The following is a 21,590-nucleotide window of genomic DNA, read 5'->3' on the forward strand; positions in this document are numbered from 1 at the left end:
TTTTGGGCACCGGTGCTCATGAAGGATATAATGGAACTAGAGAGAGTACAAAGGAGGGCAACAAAATTAATAAAGGGGATGGGAGAACTACAATACCCAGATAGATTAGCAAAATTAGGATTATTTATTCTAGAAAAAAGACGACTGAGGGGTGATCTAATAACCATGTATAAGTATATAAGGGGACAATACAAATATCTCGCTGAGGATCTGTTTATACCAAGGAAGGTGACGGGCACAAGGGGGCATTCTTTGCGTCTGGAGGAGAGAAGGTTTTTCCACCAACCAACATAGAAGAGGATTCTTTACTGTTAGGGCAGTGAGAATCTGGAATTGCTTGTCTGAGGAGGTGGTGATGGCGAACTCAGTCGAGGGGTTCAAGAGAGGCCTGGATTTCTTCCTGGAGCAGAACAATATTGTATCATACAATTATTAGGTTCTGTAGAAGGACGTAGATCTGGGGATTTATTATGATGGAATATAGGCTGAACTGGATGGACAAATGTCTTTTTTCGGCGTTACTAACTATGTTACTATGTTACTAATAACTGTTATTCAATATTGTGTCAAAATAATATTGAATTAATAAAGCACATACAACGCTACTACCACAATTCTCTGGATAAATAACAAACTGTACAGTAAAAGTGCCAAAGTAAATAGTAACATACAGTGTTCAGATAATACCTACAGTGACCAAATGAAAGCTCCATAAAAAAAATGTTATACAATTTACAAAAAAAAACAAAAACTGCTTAACAGTTAATATTTATGATGGTGAAAAGCCTTGGGTGCAAGGTCTTCTTTGTTTTTCCCTTCAGCCCAATGGCAGCTTGTATGCCCTGTGAACATGTTGCATGCCCCAATATCCAGCCATGGCCTTGTGCTGTACACTTAATATTGCCTACTTGTTATAGGATAATCCTTCTAAATTCCAGGAACTTTCCTCCATCCACATTGTTCTTCAGGCATATACATGTCACTACATACACCACACCTTTTCTAAAGCAGTTCATGAAACCATGGATGTGTAGCAGTTTCAGATGGAAGCTCTCATTGACAATGTTGCCCTCTTCATATATTGCTGTACTTTCTAAAATGTATCCACATACTAGTCCAATTCTCCATTTCCTTAGTAAAAACATGCATTTGTCTCACCATTCCTGAAAGAGATAAGCATACTTGAGGGCACAAGTGAACCCCCGTTGCGGTACCTAGTGGTAGTTTTTAGAATTAAGAGGAAATACTTGGAAGCGCTTGAGGTTTCAATTTAGAGGTTTTTTTTTTTTTTTTAACCTGACTGACATATGATTGGGGAAAGGAGTGCATAACCTTTTTTGGTCCAAGCTCCAAATTCAGGCTTTTGCAAATAACTAGCAAGTTCAATTACTTTCAGTTTGAGGTGTATCCAAACCAATTTTTACTTGACTGGGTAAACCCTTTAAAGCTAAATATTGTCCCACTCAGGACCCCTCATTTCTTAAGGAGGTAAGAAATTCTGTTGTATGAACACTAAACACCAAAGTGTTATAGTTGTCTCCAACCTGTGCCTCTCGCAGAAACTCTGTGCATACCTTTTTCAATAGATTTCAATAGTATAAATGAACTTCCTTACTGAGAGACTTGTTTCTCAACAAAATATTGGTTGCCTACAAAATCCACCACTTCTTTACTCCCATGTCATCATCTTTTGTCAGCCTGCCACACATCATGTTGCATTGCATGTTCCAGATTCTAATGAATAACCATTTATGTAATTGGTCCGCCAGGTGGAGGTGCTGGGTCCGCCTGTACAGGAGTCGTTATTACATAATGGCTCTCAAAGAACAGATCATATGGACAAGGGTTGTCTTGGTGAAACAACCCATTTAAGGCATATTGTTGGCTGCTGGAAAGCCTTTGTTTTTGACTAGTTTCTATTGTAAATCTAAACTAGATACAATTAACAATGGACAATAATTGTAACGGTTCATGAGTGAAAACATCTGTTTTGTCTAACCAAAATAGCGAACGTCTGTCGCAATAGCCTTCCAATGCGTGTACTAACAGCCCTAAGGAGAATAGGCAGTCCTTACATGACAGAATGTGTTCTCACACACTGATATAGATAGCCCTTTTAGATGTGGATAAGCACATTTCAAAGGAAGCCTTTGTGGGTTTCATCCAGAATTAAGAGTGTTTTATGATATTTATCTTTTTTCCTGTTTTCCTATATTTTTTTTGTAGGTTAATGCAACTGAAGTTATTTTTGAAGTTGGAGATGACCAGCAGCTAAATTCCTGGACTTCAGAAATCAAAGAGTGCATGAACTGCGGGTAGGCCATCCACTTTGTTTTATGGTGGGAGATTTCTTTTTTTTTTTTTTCAACTAAACAAAACACACAAACCTTTCAGTTTTGCCAGACAAGCGATATGGCCACAAAACAGAACCTCGGTGATATTAATAGACTGATGAGGTTTTGATGTCCTTCGAAAGATCCTGATACACATCTTATTGAAGAATGCAGGTTCATTTCTTTACATCGGAATGTTAGGTTTTGTTCTTCTGTTGTGCCTGTAATTGTATATTATATGTATATTTGCATAGTCTTTTATCAGTACTTTTCTTGATCTGATGATCTGAGCCTGAGAGGTTAGATCACCACTGGTAACAGTTGCTAATTTTGTTTTCTACTTGCATAGTTTCATATATCTCATGAAGTTTCACATTTAATTCAGGCAATAAACAGAAAATGTTACATTTGTGTGCAGATTTGTTACAGATCTTTTTTCTAACTGCCCCATTCAACATGAAATCCATGTTAACCCCATCCTAGCCTTTCATGACTAGGACGTGATGAGCTCTGTCCAGGCTCCGAACATGCTGGTTACATAACTCATAGAAATGAATGGAAGTTATCGAAACAGCAAATCACAGGGACCTATGCTGTTTCTGTAATACAGGCATATACTTGAGCGCTATATTCATCTTCGAACACCATTTTGCATTTTCTGTACAGATAAAATCACTTGAATTACTGCACCCACAATTCAGCCGTCTTCAGAACTGTAGGGTATGCGGATATAATAGAAAGAACTCTATTAGCCAGATCGAAGAATCAGTCTCCCTATTAAAGAAGCAATCCTCCCATCAACGTTTTTATCCTCTTAATGTATTGTAGTCGTCATATTATGCAGCACTGTGTGCTTACAATTGCTCATTTTGCCTCTTTACCCAGATAATTCTTCTCTTGTTTCTGCTCTATGTAGAAAGTCTCTTGTCCCTGCATTTACAATTTGCCTTTTTAACTCTTGACCCAGCTGCTCCCTCCTTCCCCTGCCAGGTACTTTTGCAATGAATCATGCAGGGAATATTGACTTCCTGTTTCTACATAGAGCTAGAAGGATTCAGCTAGTCAGTTTTTAATCATGTGATATCAGAGACTTAATGGAAAACTGAAAAATTAGCCTGGTAGAAAGGTAAAATCAGCAATTGTAAGTACACAGTGCTGTATAATATGATGACTGCAATATACTGAGGACAACAAGGTTGATAGGAGGAGTGCTCCTTTAAACTCGCAGGCAGCGCATGCTTCACTTGAACATCCCACTTTTGTAGAGAAGGGGGCACTGTTTTGGCGGCTTTTTCTGTGCAGCCTGGTAACATGCATTCATTTTGTTATTACCTGTGTTGATTCACCTACAATGGACTTGCTGTGAGGTCACACGAGTCAGAGAATGAATGACCCTGGTTTGTTATATGACTCTTGTTAATCCAATTTACTCATTTCAAAAATGTGCGCAAAAGAGTGTTGTGCCACGGTCTGTTCACTTGTCTCAGATTTCAACAGGCAGTGGATATTTCAGAAAATCTGCTGCAGAAATCGGAGGCTGAACCTCAGGTTAGCCCTTTTGTAGATCAATAAAGCTAGACAGAAGTAGTCGTTTGCTTTTTTTTTTACATGTGTTTTTATCGCGTTTTTGAAGATTGCCTTGTGCAGGCATGTACTACGGAGGACAGAGAATGAACTTCAATCCAATATTGCAGCCAGCATGCAGCCAGCGGGTAAGGAAAGGGTGAATCAAAAACCCCAAAACCCCGCCCCTATGGCTGAAGATTGTTCCCTCCTAATTCAGGTGAAAGAGTCCCTTTAATGATGCGTTTCCGCACCTAACGCAAATCTATGGGGAAAATCTGCACAGAAGACTCAGCGTACCCACAAGAGAAACTGACATGTTGCTGATGTGAAACGCGCACCGCAGCTCAGTTTACGCTGAGTAAACTAAAGCACATGGGGCAGGAGATTTCTATAAATCCCATAGACTTTGCCGGAACTGTAATACGCTAACGCAGGAATGATACACTGCATCAAAAACACACCAAAACCGCATCGTGGGAACGGAGCCCAAGGGTCAATAGAAGATAAGTGGATTAGTAAAGTCGCTAAATCTTTTATTGAAAGATTTGATATATTCCTAAGTGATATCATAAGGCTAAATTCACATTAGGCGTTTTTTAATACATTTTTTATTACTAATTTTCATTTGAATTTGACAGGACCAGCTATGTCTATGAGATTTCAGAAATCTCATGCACACAGCTTGTTTTTTTTGTCATCAGCACTTTGTGCTTTGCATGTTTTTTTTGGACATAGAGTATGTCGCTCCTTTCAGAGTTTTTTCAACGTTTTTCACCCATTGTTTTGAATGGAAAAAAACACATGAAAAAAAAACAAACAGCAAAACCGCCGCAAAACCTGTGTTTTTGCCGCAGCTTCTTTCCTGCCAAGCACTCAGGTTTTGCTGCAGAAAAAAAAAAATGCAACAAAAGTGGGCCAGTGTGAACTTAGCCTAAGACTGGAGAGATTGCGTTTTTCTGAGTTCTGTGTGCGGTCTGGTTATGAATTTCTGTACTGCAGAATTCTTGGACTAAATAGGACACAGACTATAAGATGGAAGTTGAAGGTCAAGGTCCAGCTGTTTTCCTTTGAGCGTACTACTCTTTGCCTCCGGTAGCTCAGATTGCAGGCAAGGGTTAAATCTGTAGTAATGCATGATTTGGAGAGTCCCCTGCGGCTGGGGAGCATTGCATGTGTGATCTTCTGGGTAGGTGATAATTGCTGTTTCTAAAGCAGGAAGCAGAGGAAGTGCATGTTGACCTGTAGGGTTTGCATATGGTTCAGCCTCTAGCGCTATGCTGAAAGGCTTTTCCTGTTATTGAAATACCAAGAACTCTTGTTAGCAATTAATCATTGTAAGATTTCCAGAGCTTGTCCTCCTCCAGCTCACTTCTTCTTGCCTTGAATTTCCATGAATTACAAGTGTGTTTCCGCCGCTTTCAGCGACTCTTATTCGTAGCTTGTCTGTGACAGGTGACATCTCGTGTTTTCGGTGGCACAGGTTAAAAGGCACACTAATAGTTTCGCTGCTCATGTTATTTAGCCTGTATATGTAGAAAATCTAACAATGAATGACATCTTCTTACTGCTCATTCAAATGTTTGCTGAGATCTGGAGATTATACCAGCTCAAAAACAATCTCGTTAGCCATCATAGAGGCCACAATTGCAGCTCCATAAGCCAAAAACGCTTTTCCAACCCTGGCAGATTTGGCTTTGAGAACGAGTTAGTTGCCTTGTGGCATCTTTTGTTGCCAATTGCAAATTTCAACAGTGTTACTTGACTTCAGTTTATATCTTCTTGCAATAAGGTTTCTGCTGACATATTGCTTATCTTGATTTATTGAGTTTTCCAAATTCTGTCTATAAACGAAGAATCAGTGACCATGCATCAATTTATGAAGACCATTGCAGGGCTTATTAAATCTCATTCCTTAAGTGGGTAGTCCACTACGATTAGGCTGCCGTCACACTAGCAGAATTTGGTCAGTATTTTACATCAGTATTTGTAAGCCAAAACCAGGAGTGGGTGATAAATGCAGAAGTGATGCATATGTTTCTATTATACTTTTCCTCTAATTGTTCCACTCCTGGTTTTGGCTTACAAATACTGATGTAAAATACTGACCAAATACTGATAGTGTGACGGCAGCCTTAAACTGATGATCTATCTTAAGGATAGGACATCATTACCAGATAAGTGGGGGACTTACGCCCAGCACTACTAACCACTCACCCGCTATCAGCAGAGGCGGATGTGAGCAGTGTGTGGAGCAGGACATCACAGGACCATCATACCATTTATTGGCCACTGCCTGGTACTGCAGATCAGCGACTAGCCATTTGAATACCCAACACTGGCACCTAAACATTGGGACAGAGCTGTCGAGTTCCTCTCCATATACTGTTCACATGGAGCTGGTGGCAGCTGATCAGTTAGGGGTTCTGGATGTTAGTACCCCACTGATCTGATATTGTTCACTTAGCAACGTAAAATAGTTCAGCACCCCATTTAAAAGTGGAAATTCAATTATCAATGTAATGGTCTGCAAGTGTAGGTATAGGATTACTGGCTTATAGTCAGAGCCTAACTTAAAGGGGTACTCCAGTCTCGCAAGAAAAGCCTGCAGACACTCTGTCTGAACTGCTAATCTTCAGGAGGGCACTGCCCCCTGGCAAACAGGAAGCTGTGAGGCATAGGAGAGGTGTGCTCCTGAAGACAGAAAATTTGAACAGCCCTTTCAAATTAGTGGAAAACCCCTGCTATTATGAGTGCGTTCCCATAATCAATGTTTATTCAGGCTTTCACGCAGCTCAATTTCCTCACCTCAGCTCAGTTGCGTTTTTTTTCTAGCGTTTTTGACGCATGTGTTTTCGACACATGCATTTTTGTCTCTCTTTGGTATGTTAGATTAGATGTGCAAATATATAGATAGATACATATGAGGTAGCTAGATAGATATCTGTGAGATATGTAATTAGTGCCGTGCGTGTGTAGTTTGCTGTACATGTATTAACTTAATAAGTAAATGAGAAAAAAATGAAGTGGGGCTCCCCCTATTTTTGATAACCAGCAAAGGTATAGCAGACAGATGTGGGCTTATATTATCAGGTATTGGTTATTTGGCCCTTCCCAGCCTAAAGGTACCGTCACACATAGCGACGCTGCAGCGATACCGACAACGATCCGGATCGCTGCAGCGTCGCTGTTTGGTCGCTGGAGAGCTGTCACACAGACAGCTCTCCAGCGACCAACGATCCCGAGGTCCCCGGTAACCAGGGTAAACATCGGGTAACTAAGCGCAGGGCCGCGCTTAGTAACCCGATGTTTACCCTGGTTACCATCCTAAAAAGTAAAAAAACAAACGCTACATACTTACCTTCCGCTGTCTGTCCTCGGCGCTCTGCTTCTCTGGTCTGGCTGTGAGCGCCGGGCAGCCAGAAAGCAGAGCGGTGACGTCACCGCTCTGCTTTCCGGCTGACCGACGCTCACAGCCAGAGCAGGAGGAGTGCAGAGCACAGCGCTGGAGGACAGAGAGCGGTAGGTAAGTATGTAGTGTTTGTTTTTTTAATTTTAGGATGGTAACCAGGGTAAACATCGGGTTACTAAGCGCGGCCCTGCGCTTAGTTACCCGATGTTTACCCTGGTTACCAGCAAAGACATCGCTGAATCAGTGTCACACACGCTGATTCAGCGATGTCTACGGGGAGTCCAGCGACGAAATAAAGTTCTGGACTTTCTTCCCCGACCAGCGATGTCACAGCAGGGGCCTGATCGCTGCTGCCTGTCACACTGGACGATATCGCTAGCGAGGACGCTGCAACGTCATGGATCGCTAGCGATATCGTCTAGTGTGACAGTACCTTAAAAATACGCCCTCAGCCACCCAAGAACTGGCACCTTAAATTAGATGCGCCAATAATTCTGGTGCTTTGCCCGACTCTTCCTGATTGCCCTGGTGCAGTGGCAATTGAGTTAATGGTAGTTGGGGTTGATGACAACTGATTTGTCAAAAACCACAGCTGCCATCAACCCTGGGGTTTCTAATGGAAAGGTGTCTATCACCTCCATCTTCCCCTCACAGTGTGTTCTGGTACTCTCATCTGAGAGAATTGTGGCACGCTATGCTGGCACCTTGATCAGACTGTAATCAGAGGTTGATCAGCGTGTGATTTGCATAATTGGCTAATTGGCCCGATTCTCCTGGATGAGAGCATATATGGCCCTCTGACCTGAGAGTGTGTGTGTAAAGGCTGTAAAATACTCCATTCAACTGTATTTCTGGCAGCTTGTCAGTGGTTGTTGTCAGGATTTCTGGGCTAAATGGTGCCGAAATTAGGAACACATAAACGTGGCCTTAGGGTATAATCACATGCAGCAGACTAGTTGCGATAATCTCTCGGAATATCTCATTCCTCTGAATTGGACTTGCAGAAATACTTGCATTTTCCATTGAAGCAACCAACCCATTCAGACGAATAGAACAATGTTAACAATACTTGATGTCTTTAAATGCTAAATCCTCCTTTTTTATTTTAGGACAGAGGAGGTTGATGTAGAGATGCAGGTGTCTTCTCCTTCAGATCCAGCTCCACAGAATCCCCACAGTGGCAGCACTGATTCCATTAACCAAGGTTTGTTCTTGCCGTGTGAGTAACATGTCCAATTTCAATATCATTACCTAGATAGATTCCACCAAGGCCTGATTCAGACATCTGTTTTTTTATCTATTTACTTGTGTCTGAGAAAAAAAAAAAGTGTTTCTTCATTGTGCTGGATTTTCATTATTTTTTGGTCCATGTGTCTGTTTTAACCATCAGTGTGGCTTGTATTGTTCACGTATGCAAAAATGAAAACTTGTCCGAGTTTCTCCTACCCACTAAGAAGAAAAAAGGGCCAGCACTTGGGCGACCTACCGATAAGTGCTATCTGCTTTTTTATCCCCAGACCCCATAATTTGAGTGGGCTACTTTGATCCACAAATTGAATAAAAAATGGAAGTCTCCTGTTTTTTTTCAATCACTCTGCAAAAAACAAATGGACATGTGAACAGTAGTATAGTTTATCAATAGTTAGAAAAAAAAGGCAATCAGCTCACCCTCTAGTAATACGGGCAGATCCACGTAGAAGCCAGCGCTACTAGTATATAACAATGGTGGAGAATGGACGCACATCTATCCGGCATCTGGGCAACTAGATTCTGACCACTGTACGTGTTATAGCCGTGAAAAACATGGGTGGCATACATACGGTATGTGAAACACGGATGTCTGAATGAGGCCTAAATGAACTGTGAAGGGAATGGGTACAAGGTAGATTATTTTAACCACTGTTTGGTATTTTTACTTATTTCCTCTGTTTTTATGCGGGATTTGGGAGGGGGAGGGTGTTTTGGTTGTTTTTTGGTCCATTCTCCTTGTAGTTTCTCTAGTTCCTTCCTTTAGTTAGTTTAGTTGCCTCAAAATGCTCAAATTTAGGTGATAATGTATAGCATCTAAGCCTGCAACTGGGCATGAAATTAATTTCTAGCTCACATTCACTTTCAATCTTCATTCAGCTGATGTGAAACAACCAGTGATCTGTGAGACCTCACAGAACAAGAAAATGTACTAGATCTTTAGACATGACATGCAAATTCTCTAATACTAGAATGACTTTAAGGCCGGGGTCACACTATCGATGAATAAAACATTGCATAGCCCTCGGACCAGTATTCATCTATGGTGCAGCTCACATCAGCGTTTTTTATCTCGGCCGTTTACAACATGCTGCAATTGTCACTGACACTCGGCCAAGTCTCGGCTCACTCGCACCCATATAAGCCTATAGGTGCGAGTGAGACAGCGCACACCACTCAGATTTCATCCGAATGATGTGCATTATACGCTGACCCCAGCAGTGGAGGAGATGGAGAAATTCATTTCTCCGCCTTCTCCGCCTCCTCCGCAGCTGTGCTCCGCTCCGCTCTGTGCAACAGGCTCAGAGCACAGACGCATGACATCGGCTCCCGCTCGCAGCAGAGCAGGAGCCGAGGGTCATTAGTATATCGCTTCCAATGCTCTCACATCGGATGCCATACGCTCGTCTGACCCCGGCCTAAATGTGTTAAAATGATTATCTACAAAAGGGAAATATTTGGAAGTTGTAGTTCTTCATCAAACTGTGATTTTATCAAAATGACAGCAAGCAGCTCAGTGGGTGATACATTGTTGGAATCAGAGTCTCTGCCCCTACATTATACTGCTTACAGATGGGGTAGAAAAAACCTGCTGATAGATTCCCTTTAATGGCATGTTCTAATGGCCAAGTAAAAAAAATTTTGCAGCAGGCTCGGCTGCCAATAGTTCATGAAAAGAGAAAAAGGAGGTGGCGCTCACCGTTCTTGTTAACAGACTCTTTAAAAACATGGAGCTGGGGAGAAGTGTGGAGAGCAGGATGAAGGGCTCTGATTGTTCAACGGGTCCTGAAACACAATCAGCGTGAAACGGCCATCATTCGTTCATCATGCTCTCCACACTTCTCCCCAGCTCCATGTTTTTAAAGAGTCTGTTCACAAGAACGGTGAGCGCCACCTCCTTTTTCTCTTTTCATGAACTATCATGTGTTTTCTCCCTGGTGAGCGCCCTGTCCTTGCTACATACAGGTGCTGATCCATTTGACTGTGCAGGTAACTTGTATAGCAACATTTGATGTTGGTGCCGGTTTTGCTCTCCTTCACCCATATCAACTATCAATAGGACTTGCTAGTATTATGGAACATAACGGAGTAATTATGCTACATATATCGTACTTTAGTGTACAGTACCCAACAATCATCGACCAATTTATGTAATCCACAGCTCTGCACAGCATTATTGCCCCATGCATATGGCATTTATGAGCTTATTTATATCATCTATATATATAATTGTCTAAGGTCCATTTCCTTCTGTCTGTAACGGAAATCCCGCATCGCTGATTGGTCGCGCCCGGCCCGGCTATGCAGCATCAATAGTAAAAAGATATAATGTTAAAAATAATTTAAAAAAAAACAAAAAATCGTGCTATTCTCACCTTCCGGTGGCCCCCTAAGCCTTCCCCATCCTCGCAATCCTCTTGGCAGCTCCGTTTCCAGTAATGCTTTGCGAAATGACCGCAGATGACATAGGGTCACGCGAGACCGCTATGTCATCACGGGTTATTGCCGCAAAGCATCACTGGGAACGGTCTGGCGAGAGCATCGCTAACTCCTGGGCTGGATCCGGGGGCCGCCGGAAGGTGAGTATATAACTTTTTTTTATTTTAATTAATTTTTTAACAGGACTATGGTGCCCACACTGCTATATACTACATGGGCTGTGCTATATACTACATGGGCTGTGTTATATACTACGTGGCTGCTATATACCATGTGGCTGTGCTATACACTACGTGGGCTGTTCCTGTGTTCTATACTATGTGACTGTGCTATATACTACGTGGCTGTGCTATATACTACGTACACTGTGCTATATACTACATGGATTGTGCTATATACTACGTGGACTGTACTATATACTACGTGGACTGCTATATACTACGTGGCTGCTATATATTACGTGGCCGCTATACACTACGTGGGCTATGCCTGTGCTATATACTACGTGGACTGTACTATATACTATGTGGAGTGTGCTATATACTACGTGCACTGTGCTATATACTATGTAGGCTGTGTAATATACTACGTGGACTGCTATATACTACGTGGCTCTGTTATATGCTACGTGGGCTGTGTTAGATACTACATGGCTGTGCTCTATGCTACGTGGGCTATGTTATATGCTCCGTGGCTGTGCTATATACTACGTGGGCTGTTATATGCTATGTGGCTGTGCTATATGCTATGTGGCTGTGCTATATGCTACGTGGCTGTGCTATGCTACATGGGCTGTGTTATATACTACGTTGTTGTGCTATATGCTATGTGGCTGTGCTATATACTATGTGGCTGTGCTATATGCTACGTGGACTGCTATATACTACGTGGCTGCTATATGCTACGTGGCTGTGCTATATACTATGTGGCTGTGCTATATACTATGTGGCTGTGCTATATGCTACGTGGCTGTGCTATATGCTACATGGGCTGTGTTATATGCTTCGTGGCTGTGCTATTTACTACGTGGGCTGTTATATGCTACGTGGCTGTGCTATGTGGTTGTGTTATATGCTACGTGGCTGTGCTATATACTACGTGGCTGTGTTATATACTACGTGGTTGTGCTATATACTACGTGGCTGTGTTATATACTATGTGGCTGTGCTATATACTAGGTGGGCTGTAATATGCTACGTGGCTGTGCTATGCTAAATGGGCTGTGTTATATACTACGTGGCTGTGCTATATGCTACGTGGCTGTGCTATATACTACATGGCTGTGCTATATACTACATGGCTGTGCTATATACTACGTGGCTGTGTTATATAGTATGTGGCTGTGCTATATACTACGTGGGCTGTTATATGCTACGTGGCTGTGCTATATGCTGTGTGGTTGTGTTATATGCTACGTGGCTGTGCTATATACTACTTGGCTGTGTTATATACTACGTGGCTGTGCTATATGCTATGTGGGCTGTGTTATATGCTACGTGGCTGTGCTATATACTATGTGGCTGTTATGTACTACGTGGCTGTGCTATATACTATGTGGGCTGTTATATGCTACGTGGCTGTGCTATATGCTATGTGGCTGTGTTATATACTACGTGGCTGTGCTATATGCTACGTGGGCTGTGTTATATGCTACGTGGCTGTGCTATATGCTACGTGGGCTGTGTTATATGCTACGTGGCTGTGCTATATCCTACATGGGCTGTGCTATATGCTACGTGGGCTGTTGTATGCTATGTTACGTTTACTGAACAAGTTCTGTCATACATATTCTAGAGTAACTGATGCGTTTGAATCGGGCCACCATCTAGCTTATAATAATAGTTTAAAGGGTGCGGTATAAAGTGGCTAACATGAGAAGACTCCAAAAGAATAAAAATTAACTTTTATTAAGTGCATTTAAAGATACTAACGCCTGATTGAGGAGGATAGGGAAAGTTTTGAGGGGCCTATTACAGACGAAGAACTAAGCCGCGCATTAAGGGCAATGGCAAGGGGCAAGGCGCCAGGTGCAGATGGACTACCAGCCGAAATTTATAAAGAGATGGAGGGAGTATTGCTGTCCAGACTAAGAGTAGTCTTAGAGGAGGCTAAAAATAGGGGAATCCTGCCTGCCCCATGAGGGAGGCCATAATAGTTGTAATCCCGAAGGAGGATAAAGATCTACAACTGCCTAAATCGCATCGCCCGATCTCTTTGCTCACTACGGACGTTAATCTTCTGGCCGGGGTGTTGGCGACCCGAGTGACGGGTGTGATTTCTAAGTTAATACATCCAGATCAGTCTGGCTTTATGCCTGACAGGTCTACGGCAGTTAATCTAAGAAGGCTTTTTATTAATTTACAACTAGGGCCCGATAACTGCGATCGTAGAGTTATTGCTTCCTTTGACGCCCATAAGGCATTTGATAGCATGGAATGGGGGTACTTGTGGCAGGTATTGCACTGTTTTGGCTTTGGTCCACAATTTGTGTCTTGGGTTCAGTTGTTGTATGCGCAACCATCAGCTACAGTGAGAGTGAATGGGGAGCTTTCTCATACGGTAGAGCTAAATAGAGGGTGAGACAGGGGTGTCCGCTCTCCCCTCTTTTGCTTGCTTTGGCCGTGGAGCCGTTGGCCGCCAAAATTCGACAGTCTGCCGATGTCTCTGGGTTTAAATATGGGTCGATAGAAGAGAAGATAGCGCTTTACGTGGACGATATACTACTGTTCTTGAGGGACCCACATGACTCATTGAGCAATGCTATTCGGCTCATTGAGGGATTTGGTGCTTTGTCGGGGCTAAAGATAAATTGGAATTAATCAACTCTACTCAGAGAGAATGATGTAAGGGATGAGCTGGGAGATTCCACGGAAGGGGGCAGACTTAAAATAGCAGACCAATTCAAATATTTGGGAATACAAATCTCTTTACCGATTACGAATTATTTGCATAAGAATCTGACGCCAGTGTTGGGAACTCTTAAGCTTTAGTCACACTAAACGACTTACCAACGATCACGACCAGCGATACGACCTGGCCGTGATCGTTGGTAAGTCGTTGTGTGGTCGCTGGGGAGCTGTCACACAGACAGCTCTCTCCAGCGACCAACGATCAGGGGAACGACTTCGGCATCGTTGAAACTGTCTTCAACGATGCCGAAGTCCCCCTGCAGTACCCGGGTAACCAGGGTAAACATCGGTTTACTAAGTGCAGGGCCGCGCTTAGTAACCCGATATTTACCCTGGTTACCATTGTAAAAGTAAAAAAAAAAAAACAGTACATACTCAGATTCTGATGTCTGTCACGTCCCCCGCTGGCGTCCACAGGGTTAAAACTGCTTTCGGCAAGAGCACTGCTAATGCACGCGCTGCTGCCGAGAGTTTCCCTGCACTGACTGTGTCAGCGCCAGCAGTAACAGCTCTGATGTCACCGCTGTGCTCTGCTTTACGGCCGGCGCTGACACAGTCAGTGCAGGGAAACTCTCGGCCGGAGCGCGTGCATTAGCAGCTCTCCTGCTGAAAGCAGTTTTAAACCTGTGGACGCCGGGGGACGTGACAGACATCAGAATGTGAGTATGTACTGTTTTTTTTTTTTTTTTTTAACTTTTACAATGGTAACCAGGGTAAATATCGGGTTACTAAGCGCGGCCTTGCGCTTAGTAACCCGATATTTACCCTGGTTACAAGTGAACACATCGCTGGATCGGCGTCACACACGCCGATCCAGCGATGACAGCGGGTGATCAGCGACCAAAAAATGGTCCTGATCATTCCCCAACGACCAACGATCTCCCAGCAGGGGCCTGATCGTTGGTCGCTGTCACACATAACGAGATCGTTAGCGGGATCGTTGCTACGTCACCAAAAGCGTGACGTTGCAACGATATCGTTAACAATATCGTTATGTGTGACTCCAGCTTTAAGGTAAAGGTTGGGGCTTGGTCTAGATTGCATTTGTCTGTTGTAGGTCGAGATAATCTTATTAAGATGATTCTGATGCCTAAGATACTGTATGTTCTCCATAACTCACCTATCTGGATACAACGCGGGAAATTCAAACTGATTAACTCATTATTTAGACGTTTGGTGTGGGGGAAACAGAACCCACGAATCAGGTTGGAGACGCTTCAACGCCCTAAGGACGCTGGAGGTTTGGCTTTGCCTAATCCAGAAATATACTTTTTAGCAGCCCAATGTCAGCATTTAAAGGGCTGGGAGCATGGGACGTCTGCCAATGGGGTACAACTCTTGATAGAAAGGGTGACAAAAAGAAGTCCGGCGGTTCAGTGTTTAGAAGATGGTTCCCTGTGGATGCTTGGGAAAATGTATCCAACATTGTTTCTGATTTATAAAATATGGGGGAGAGTTAAACAAATTCGTGGGGTTACCTGTCTTACCAGGTTCTCTCCGCTGTGGTTTAATAATAATCTACCGGAGTTTTTGGCAATGGGATGAATATCAGAATGGCAAGCTAAGGGAATTCGATATGTCTATCAGATTCTGGAGCGGCGGGAGCTGAAACCCTTTTCCCAGCTGCAGTCGGAGTATGATCTTAACACATCTAAGGGGTATCAATATGCACAAGTCCAACATGCGTTTGTGGGTCAGAATGAGGGGGATTGTCTCAAAATCCAAAGTGACTTAGTATTGGAATACATCTGTGGAATGGGGACAACGAGGGGCGTTATTTCCTCTCTGTACAAGGACTTACTTCATACTCACTCATTGGGATATACAATTGGCGCGAGGGCTAAATGGGAAAGAGAGTTGGGTCACTTAGAGGATGAAACGTGGGAATCTGTATTAGAATGGATACCAAAACTATCATTGAATGAGCCATATAGACTTTACCAGCTTTACGTTATACACAGAGTGTATAGATCTCCGGATGTCCTATACAAAGCTGGGTTGAGATCTGATTCGGAATACCCTAGATGTAGGAATGATAATGCGGGAATGTTCCACATGCTGTGGACGTGTCCGAGATTGACTGCTTTTTAGTTAGTGGTTCTCAGATAGAAGGGGCGTACAGATGTGTAATTCCAAGGGACCCAGTGGTGTGCGTGTTATGTAGAGGAGATAGTTGTGGATAACAAGTTGAAAATAGCTATCGCTAGATTATTATACATGGCTCGGAAGGTCACAGCAAGAAACTGGATTAAAGAGGAGCCTCCCTCTAGGGGTGAATACATTAAATATGTGGGGCAAGTCATTGCCCTGGAAAAGGGAGTGTATCAGAAACAAGGGAAAATGGTCTTGTTTGACAAATTGTGGACGCCTTGGTTGGCACTGGGTTAGGAGGAGGTTGAGGGAAGGCAGGCCTGAGGTGGTATCGCCTACACGATAATGGTCTATATGTCCATAATGGAAGACATTACATAATGATAATGTATATAATGTTACAAGACATGTTAAGTGAAGAGCATGAGCTGTCTAAATGGGAAGGAGGGGTGGGTAAGGGGGGGTTAATGTTGGGGAAAATTGGAAAATACATGTATTAATGTCAAATGTTTTATTGAAATTTTATTCTTAATAAAAAACTATTTGAGATTAAAAAAAAAAGAAAGAAAAAATACTAACACAAAACAAACACACCACACGAGCCAAACCAAGGGTGCACGTTATGTAACCCTATAGAGACAATGCTTATCCTGGTGCCTGCCTACTAGCGGAGATTGGCACCTGAGCAGCTTCAGAATGGAATAGGCATCTCCGCTCATCGGCAGCTGTCCCTTACTGCCCGGAGCAGCCCTATATGAGTGATGACAGCCAACAAACACAACCGATCAGTTGTGGGTGCCAAACTGGCTGGCCCACTAGGTAAACAGCAAATATGCATTAAATAAGAAATAAAATGGTATACCTAGACCCATAATAATGATATGAACCGATACAACAAATTTATAAAAAGAGACACGAGAATGTGACCCTCGACTGTCTCCTGATAGCTGAGCACCTGCCTAGACAGCGGAGGTTGGCACCCTACTTGTCAGCGGATTTGGCTCCCCTGCTCCTCAGTAGCTGTCCCTTGGAAACGCTGTAGATCTATTGGTAGAGAAGAAATCTTACAAATCAGCTAGACTGCAGGGAAAATATGCAGACCTGTCAAGGGTGTACTAATGCAAAACAGAATCTGATCACTGCAGCTAGGATGTGCAAAAGGGAACCTAGTAGACCATGGTGATGTAATTACCTTATTTATCCAGCCATCAGAGATAAGGCCAGAAGATAAACCAAATTGCATAAGGTATTCAGCCATAACAGTGCATGAGACAGTCGGGAAACATAAAGATGGTACTTATCCAGATAGAGACATCATGACCTCAATGCGGGTTTCACCACAGGGTAGTATCATCAGGAGATGAGATAAATTTGATTTATCTTTTGGCCTTATCTCTGATAGCTGGATAAATAAGGTTAGCCAGGCATCAGGATAGGCATTGTATCTATAGGGTTACATAGCGTGTACGGCTTGTTGTTGCTCGTGTGGTGTGTTTGTTTTGTGTGTTAGTCTTTTTAAATCTACTTTATAAAAGTTAATTTTGATTCTTTTGTGGGTCTTATGTTAGTCGGATTTATATCACCTAAGGCAACTTTGTCTTTTTTTTTAGAGAGAGAATTTGAGTAATTATCATGCAGTATGTACCTCATTAAAAGGGTTGTCAGGTCTAAAATGAAAAGTCTGCAGTCTCTCAGTGTAATTTCAGACTTGTGAATCCGTCCAGAGCAGGCATTGGGCACCGAAAAGATTAGCTGTTGTCTTCCCGTGGACGGAGGTCAAGTATACAATATTCTTACTCCTTGGCAGAACCTGTCTAGTAGGCGCAGTGTCACTCAATACACTTTAGATGTGAGGCAGTGCCTACCAGACGGGTTCTGCCAGGGAGTATGAATATTGCGTACTTGACTACCGTACCCTGGGCGGGCAATGGCAAATCTTCTGATTCACAAGTCTGCAGTCACACAGTGACCGCAGACTTTTCCCTTTAGATCGGACAACCCCTTTAAGTCATGAGCTCCTGGAAAGGAATGCATAATTTTTACAAAAATGCAATCAATGCAGAATTTTAACTGATTTAAAGGAGATAACGTACCTTAATTGTTTTTGAGATTTTGCCGCTAAGCAAACACATTCAAACTTCTTATGGAGCCAGGACGGGTCTTTCATGTATTTTAGGGGTTCCTACATAACATAATTCCTTGTTTTTTTGGCATGAAGGATAGTCAGCACTTTTATTCTAATAGATATTTTACAAACCATGGGCATATCTATAGCCCCAGTAGCTGATGTGGGGCAAGATTATGAGAAAGCCCACTCAGGTGGGTGCATGTTATCTAGAACTGCCAAGTTGGTTGTCTGATGTATGGCTCTGTTATTAATCCCTTTAATTATTCCTTATGCTGCTGCTTCAGCTTCCTGTCATTAGGTGGTGGGAGCCCATCCTTCTTTGCTATGGGTTTCTATTAGTGATGAGCGAGTATACTCGTTGCTCGGGTTTTCCAGAGCATGCTCGGGTGATCTCCGAGTATTTGTTAGTGCTCGGAGATTTAGTTTTTGTTGCCACAGCTGCATGATTTATGGCTGCTAGACAGGCTGAATGCATACGGGGGTTGCCTGTTTGTTAGGGAATTCCCACATGTGTTCAGGCTGTCCAGCAGCCATAAATCATGCAGCTGAGGCGACAAAACTAAATCTCCGAGCGCTAACAATTCCTCGGAGATCACCGGAGCGTGCTCGGGAAAACCCGAGCAACGAGTATACTGGCTCATCACTAGTTTCTATGGGTTTTTGTTATGCTTTTATTCTAATCCTTAATGTGTTACAATATTCATTCTTCTCAGGTGCTGCCGTCTTTGTGCCTCCAGAGCAGTGCTGCCACAAAACTGACCATTTTTTATCACCATATCCGTGGTTCCATGGACCTATCTCTCGGGTCAAAGCAGCACAGCTCGTTCAATCCCAGGGATTTGAGGGACATGGAGTCTTCCTTGTGAGACAAAGTGAAACCCGCAGAGGGGAATATGTCCTCACATTTAATTTTCAAGGCAGAGCTAAGGTAAAGACATCTGCAAGACTTTGTTCATACAGATCTAATAAACTTAACACACGGCAACTGAAGTTGTGTAATTATGGAAATCACAGGATCGATAAACATGTCAATGATAATGAAATGATAAAAAAATTGATACAAATCTTTCAAAACATCTCGATTTGTTGATTATCGAGTATGAGCGCCACACAAAGAAATACACAAACTTACACACCTTAGCATGCCATCAGTGAGGTGATTAATGGTTGTATGATGAATGTTCTTCCATGTTAGAGATGAGCAGATCGATTCACGGGACTCCCGTCTAGTGGCCAGGTACCAGTGACCTGGACCAGAGTACCACAAATCAATCCACTCATCTCTAAAGCTAAATGCACTTGGGTATGCAAATCATCAAGATCCACTGCTGGCTGCTACCTTTGCAATGACGACTAATGATATCACAGATGTGCTCGATGGGAGACAAGTTCAGAGATGCTGTAGGCCATGATAGTAAGTTTATGTAAAGAAGCTGCGGAGACACCATCACATGTTTCTCGACGCAAGCAGTGAATAGCCAGGCCTTTCCCCAGGAAGGAACAGGGATGGGGGCAGTGTTCTGGAATCACTGCGTTGAGAAACACGTGATGGTGTCTCCGCAGTGTTGGATGTTTTGGTCTCCCCGAGGCCAATCATCTGTGCCTTTATATGATAGTAAGTTTAGGCTGCTCACAGTAGCACAAGCAACACGCGGTCTGAGGTCGTTGTATTGAAAAACAGTACCTGGGGCACGTTGGAGGAATGGCCATACAATTGGTTCCAAGATCAAATCCATATAATGCAGACCTGTTAGTTCATCTGAGACTAGATGGGTCTAATTACCGTAAGGTATGTCACCCAACACTATAATCATGGAAATAGGACTGATGTGATGTTCGCTCGTGAAGGCTTCTTAATGTCATTACCCAAATGGTCTTATCAGATTTGAAGAATGCCACATGATCCATTTTGTACTGCAAGTGAAATTAGTCATCACATAACGAGCTTAACCCCTTCGCCATCTTTGGATTTTCCATTTTTGCATTTTCATTTTTTGCTTCCCTTCGTCCCAGAGCCATAACGTTTTTATTTTTCCATCAATTTAGCCATGTGAGTGCTTGTTTTTTGTGGGACGAGTTGTAGTTTTGAACGACACCATTGATTTTACCATATAGTGTACTGAAAAGCCGGAAAGAATTCCAAGTGCAGTGTAAATGCAAAGAAAGTGCAATTCTACAACTGTTTTTTTTTTTTTTTACCATGTTCACTAAATGCTAAAACTGACCTGCCATTATGATTCTCCATGTCATTACAGGTTCGTAGATACCAAACATACATGTATAGGTTATTTTTTATTTAAAGGGAATCTGTCACCTAATTTTGGGCCTATAAACTGCGGCCACCGCCATCAGGGGCTTATCTACAGAATTCTGTAATGCTGTAGATAAGCCCCTGATGTAACCTGAAAGATAAGAAAAACAAGTTAGATTATACTCACCCAGGGGTGGTCCTGGTGCAGTCCGGGTCCGATGGGAGTCGCGGTCCGGGTCCAGCGCCTCCCATCTTCATACGATGACGTCCTCTTCTTTGCTTCCTGCTGTGGCTCCTGCGCAGGCGTACTTTATCTGCCCTGTTGAGGGCAGAGCAAAGTATTGCAGTGCGCAGGTGCCGGGAAAGGTCAGAGAGGCACTGCAGTACTTTGCTCTGCCCGCAACAGGGCAGATAAAGGACGCCTGCGCCGGAGCCGTGACAGGAAGCAAAGAAGAGGACGTCATTGCATGAAGATGGGAGGCGCCGGACCCGGACCGCGACGCCCATCGGACTGGACTGCACCGGGACCGCCCCTGGGTGAGTATGATCTAACTTGTTTTTCTTATCTTTCTGGTTAGTTCGGGGGCTTATCTACAGCATTACAAAATGCTGTAGATAAGCCCCTGATGACGGTGACCGCAGTTTATAGGCCCAAAATTAGGTGACAGATTCCCTTTAAGTGGTAAAAATAAAATCTAAAGTTTGTAAAAAAAAAAAAAAGAAATGGCGCCATTTTTCTTAATCTGGGGCTGGGTGAGGGCTTATTATTTGCGCACCGAGCTGATGTTTTTATTGATACCATTTTCTTATGATTTGATCGCCTGTTATTGCATTTTATTGCAATGTTGCGGCGACCAAAAAAATGCAATTTTGGCATTTTTATTTTTTTTTCTCATTACACCGTTTACCAATCAAAATAACTACCATATTTTTATATTTTGATAGAGAATTTCTGAACTCGGCAATACCAAATATGTGGGATTTTTAATAATTATTTTATTTTAGGTGGGGCAAAAGGGGGTTGATTTGAACTTGTATTTTATTTTTTTTTTTAAACATTTTTTTTCTACTTTTTACTTGCTTCAATAGTCTTCATAGGAGACATAAAGCTGCAATCGTCTGATCGCTTGTGCTGCACATGCTATGTGTAGCAGAAATACTCATCTACTATGAATGCCGGCCCCTTGGCTGCACTAATAGCAGACCGGCAATGACA

General features: G+C 42.8%; 1 protein-coding gene across 2 annotated transcripts in view; it reads left to right on the plus strand.

Moving 5' to 3' along the window:
- Nucleotides 1-21,590, plus strand: part of SH2B3 (SH2B adaptor protein 3) — a 247,833-nt gene that overhangs the window by 200,449 nt on the left and 25,794 nt on the right. The window contains exons 5-7 of one of the 2 annotated variants that reach the window (XM_069754906.1): nucleotides 2,227-2,315; nucleotides 8,418-8,512; nucleotides 18,837-19,051. In XM_069754906.1, the coding sequence (XP_069611007.1) occupies nucleotides 2,227-2,315; nucleotides 8,418-8,512; nucleotides 18,837-19,051 (399 nt within the window). Of the gene's footprint in view, nucleotides 1-2,226; nucleotides 2,316-8,417; nucleotides 8,528-18,836; nucleotides 19,052-21,590 lie in introns of both variants that reach the window. The other variant, XM_069754900.1, reaches the window with a different exon arrangement.

This window comes from Ranitomeya imitator, chromosome 1 (assembly GCF_032444005.1).
Source record: "Ranitomeya imitator isolate aRanImi1 chromosome 1, aRanImi1.pri, whole genome shotgun sequence".
NCBI lineage: Eukaryota > Metazoa > Chordata > Amphibia > Anura > Dendrobatidae > Ranitomeya > Ranitomeya imitator.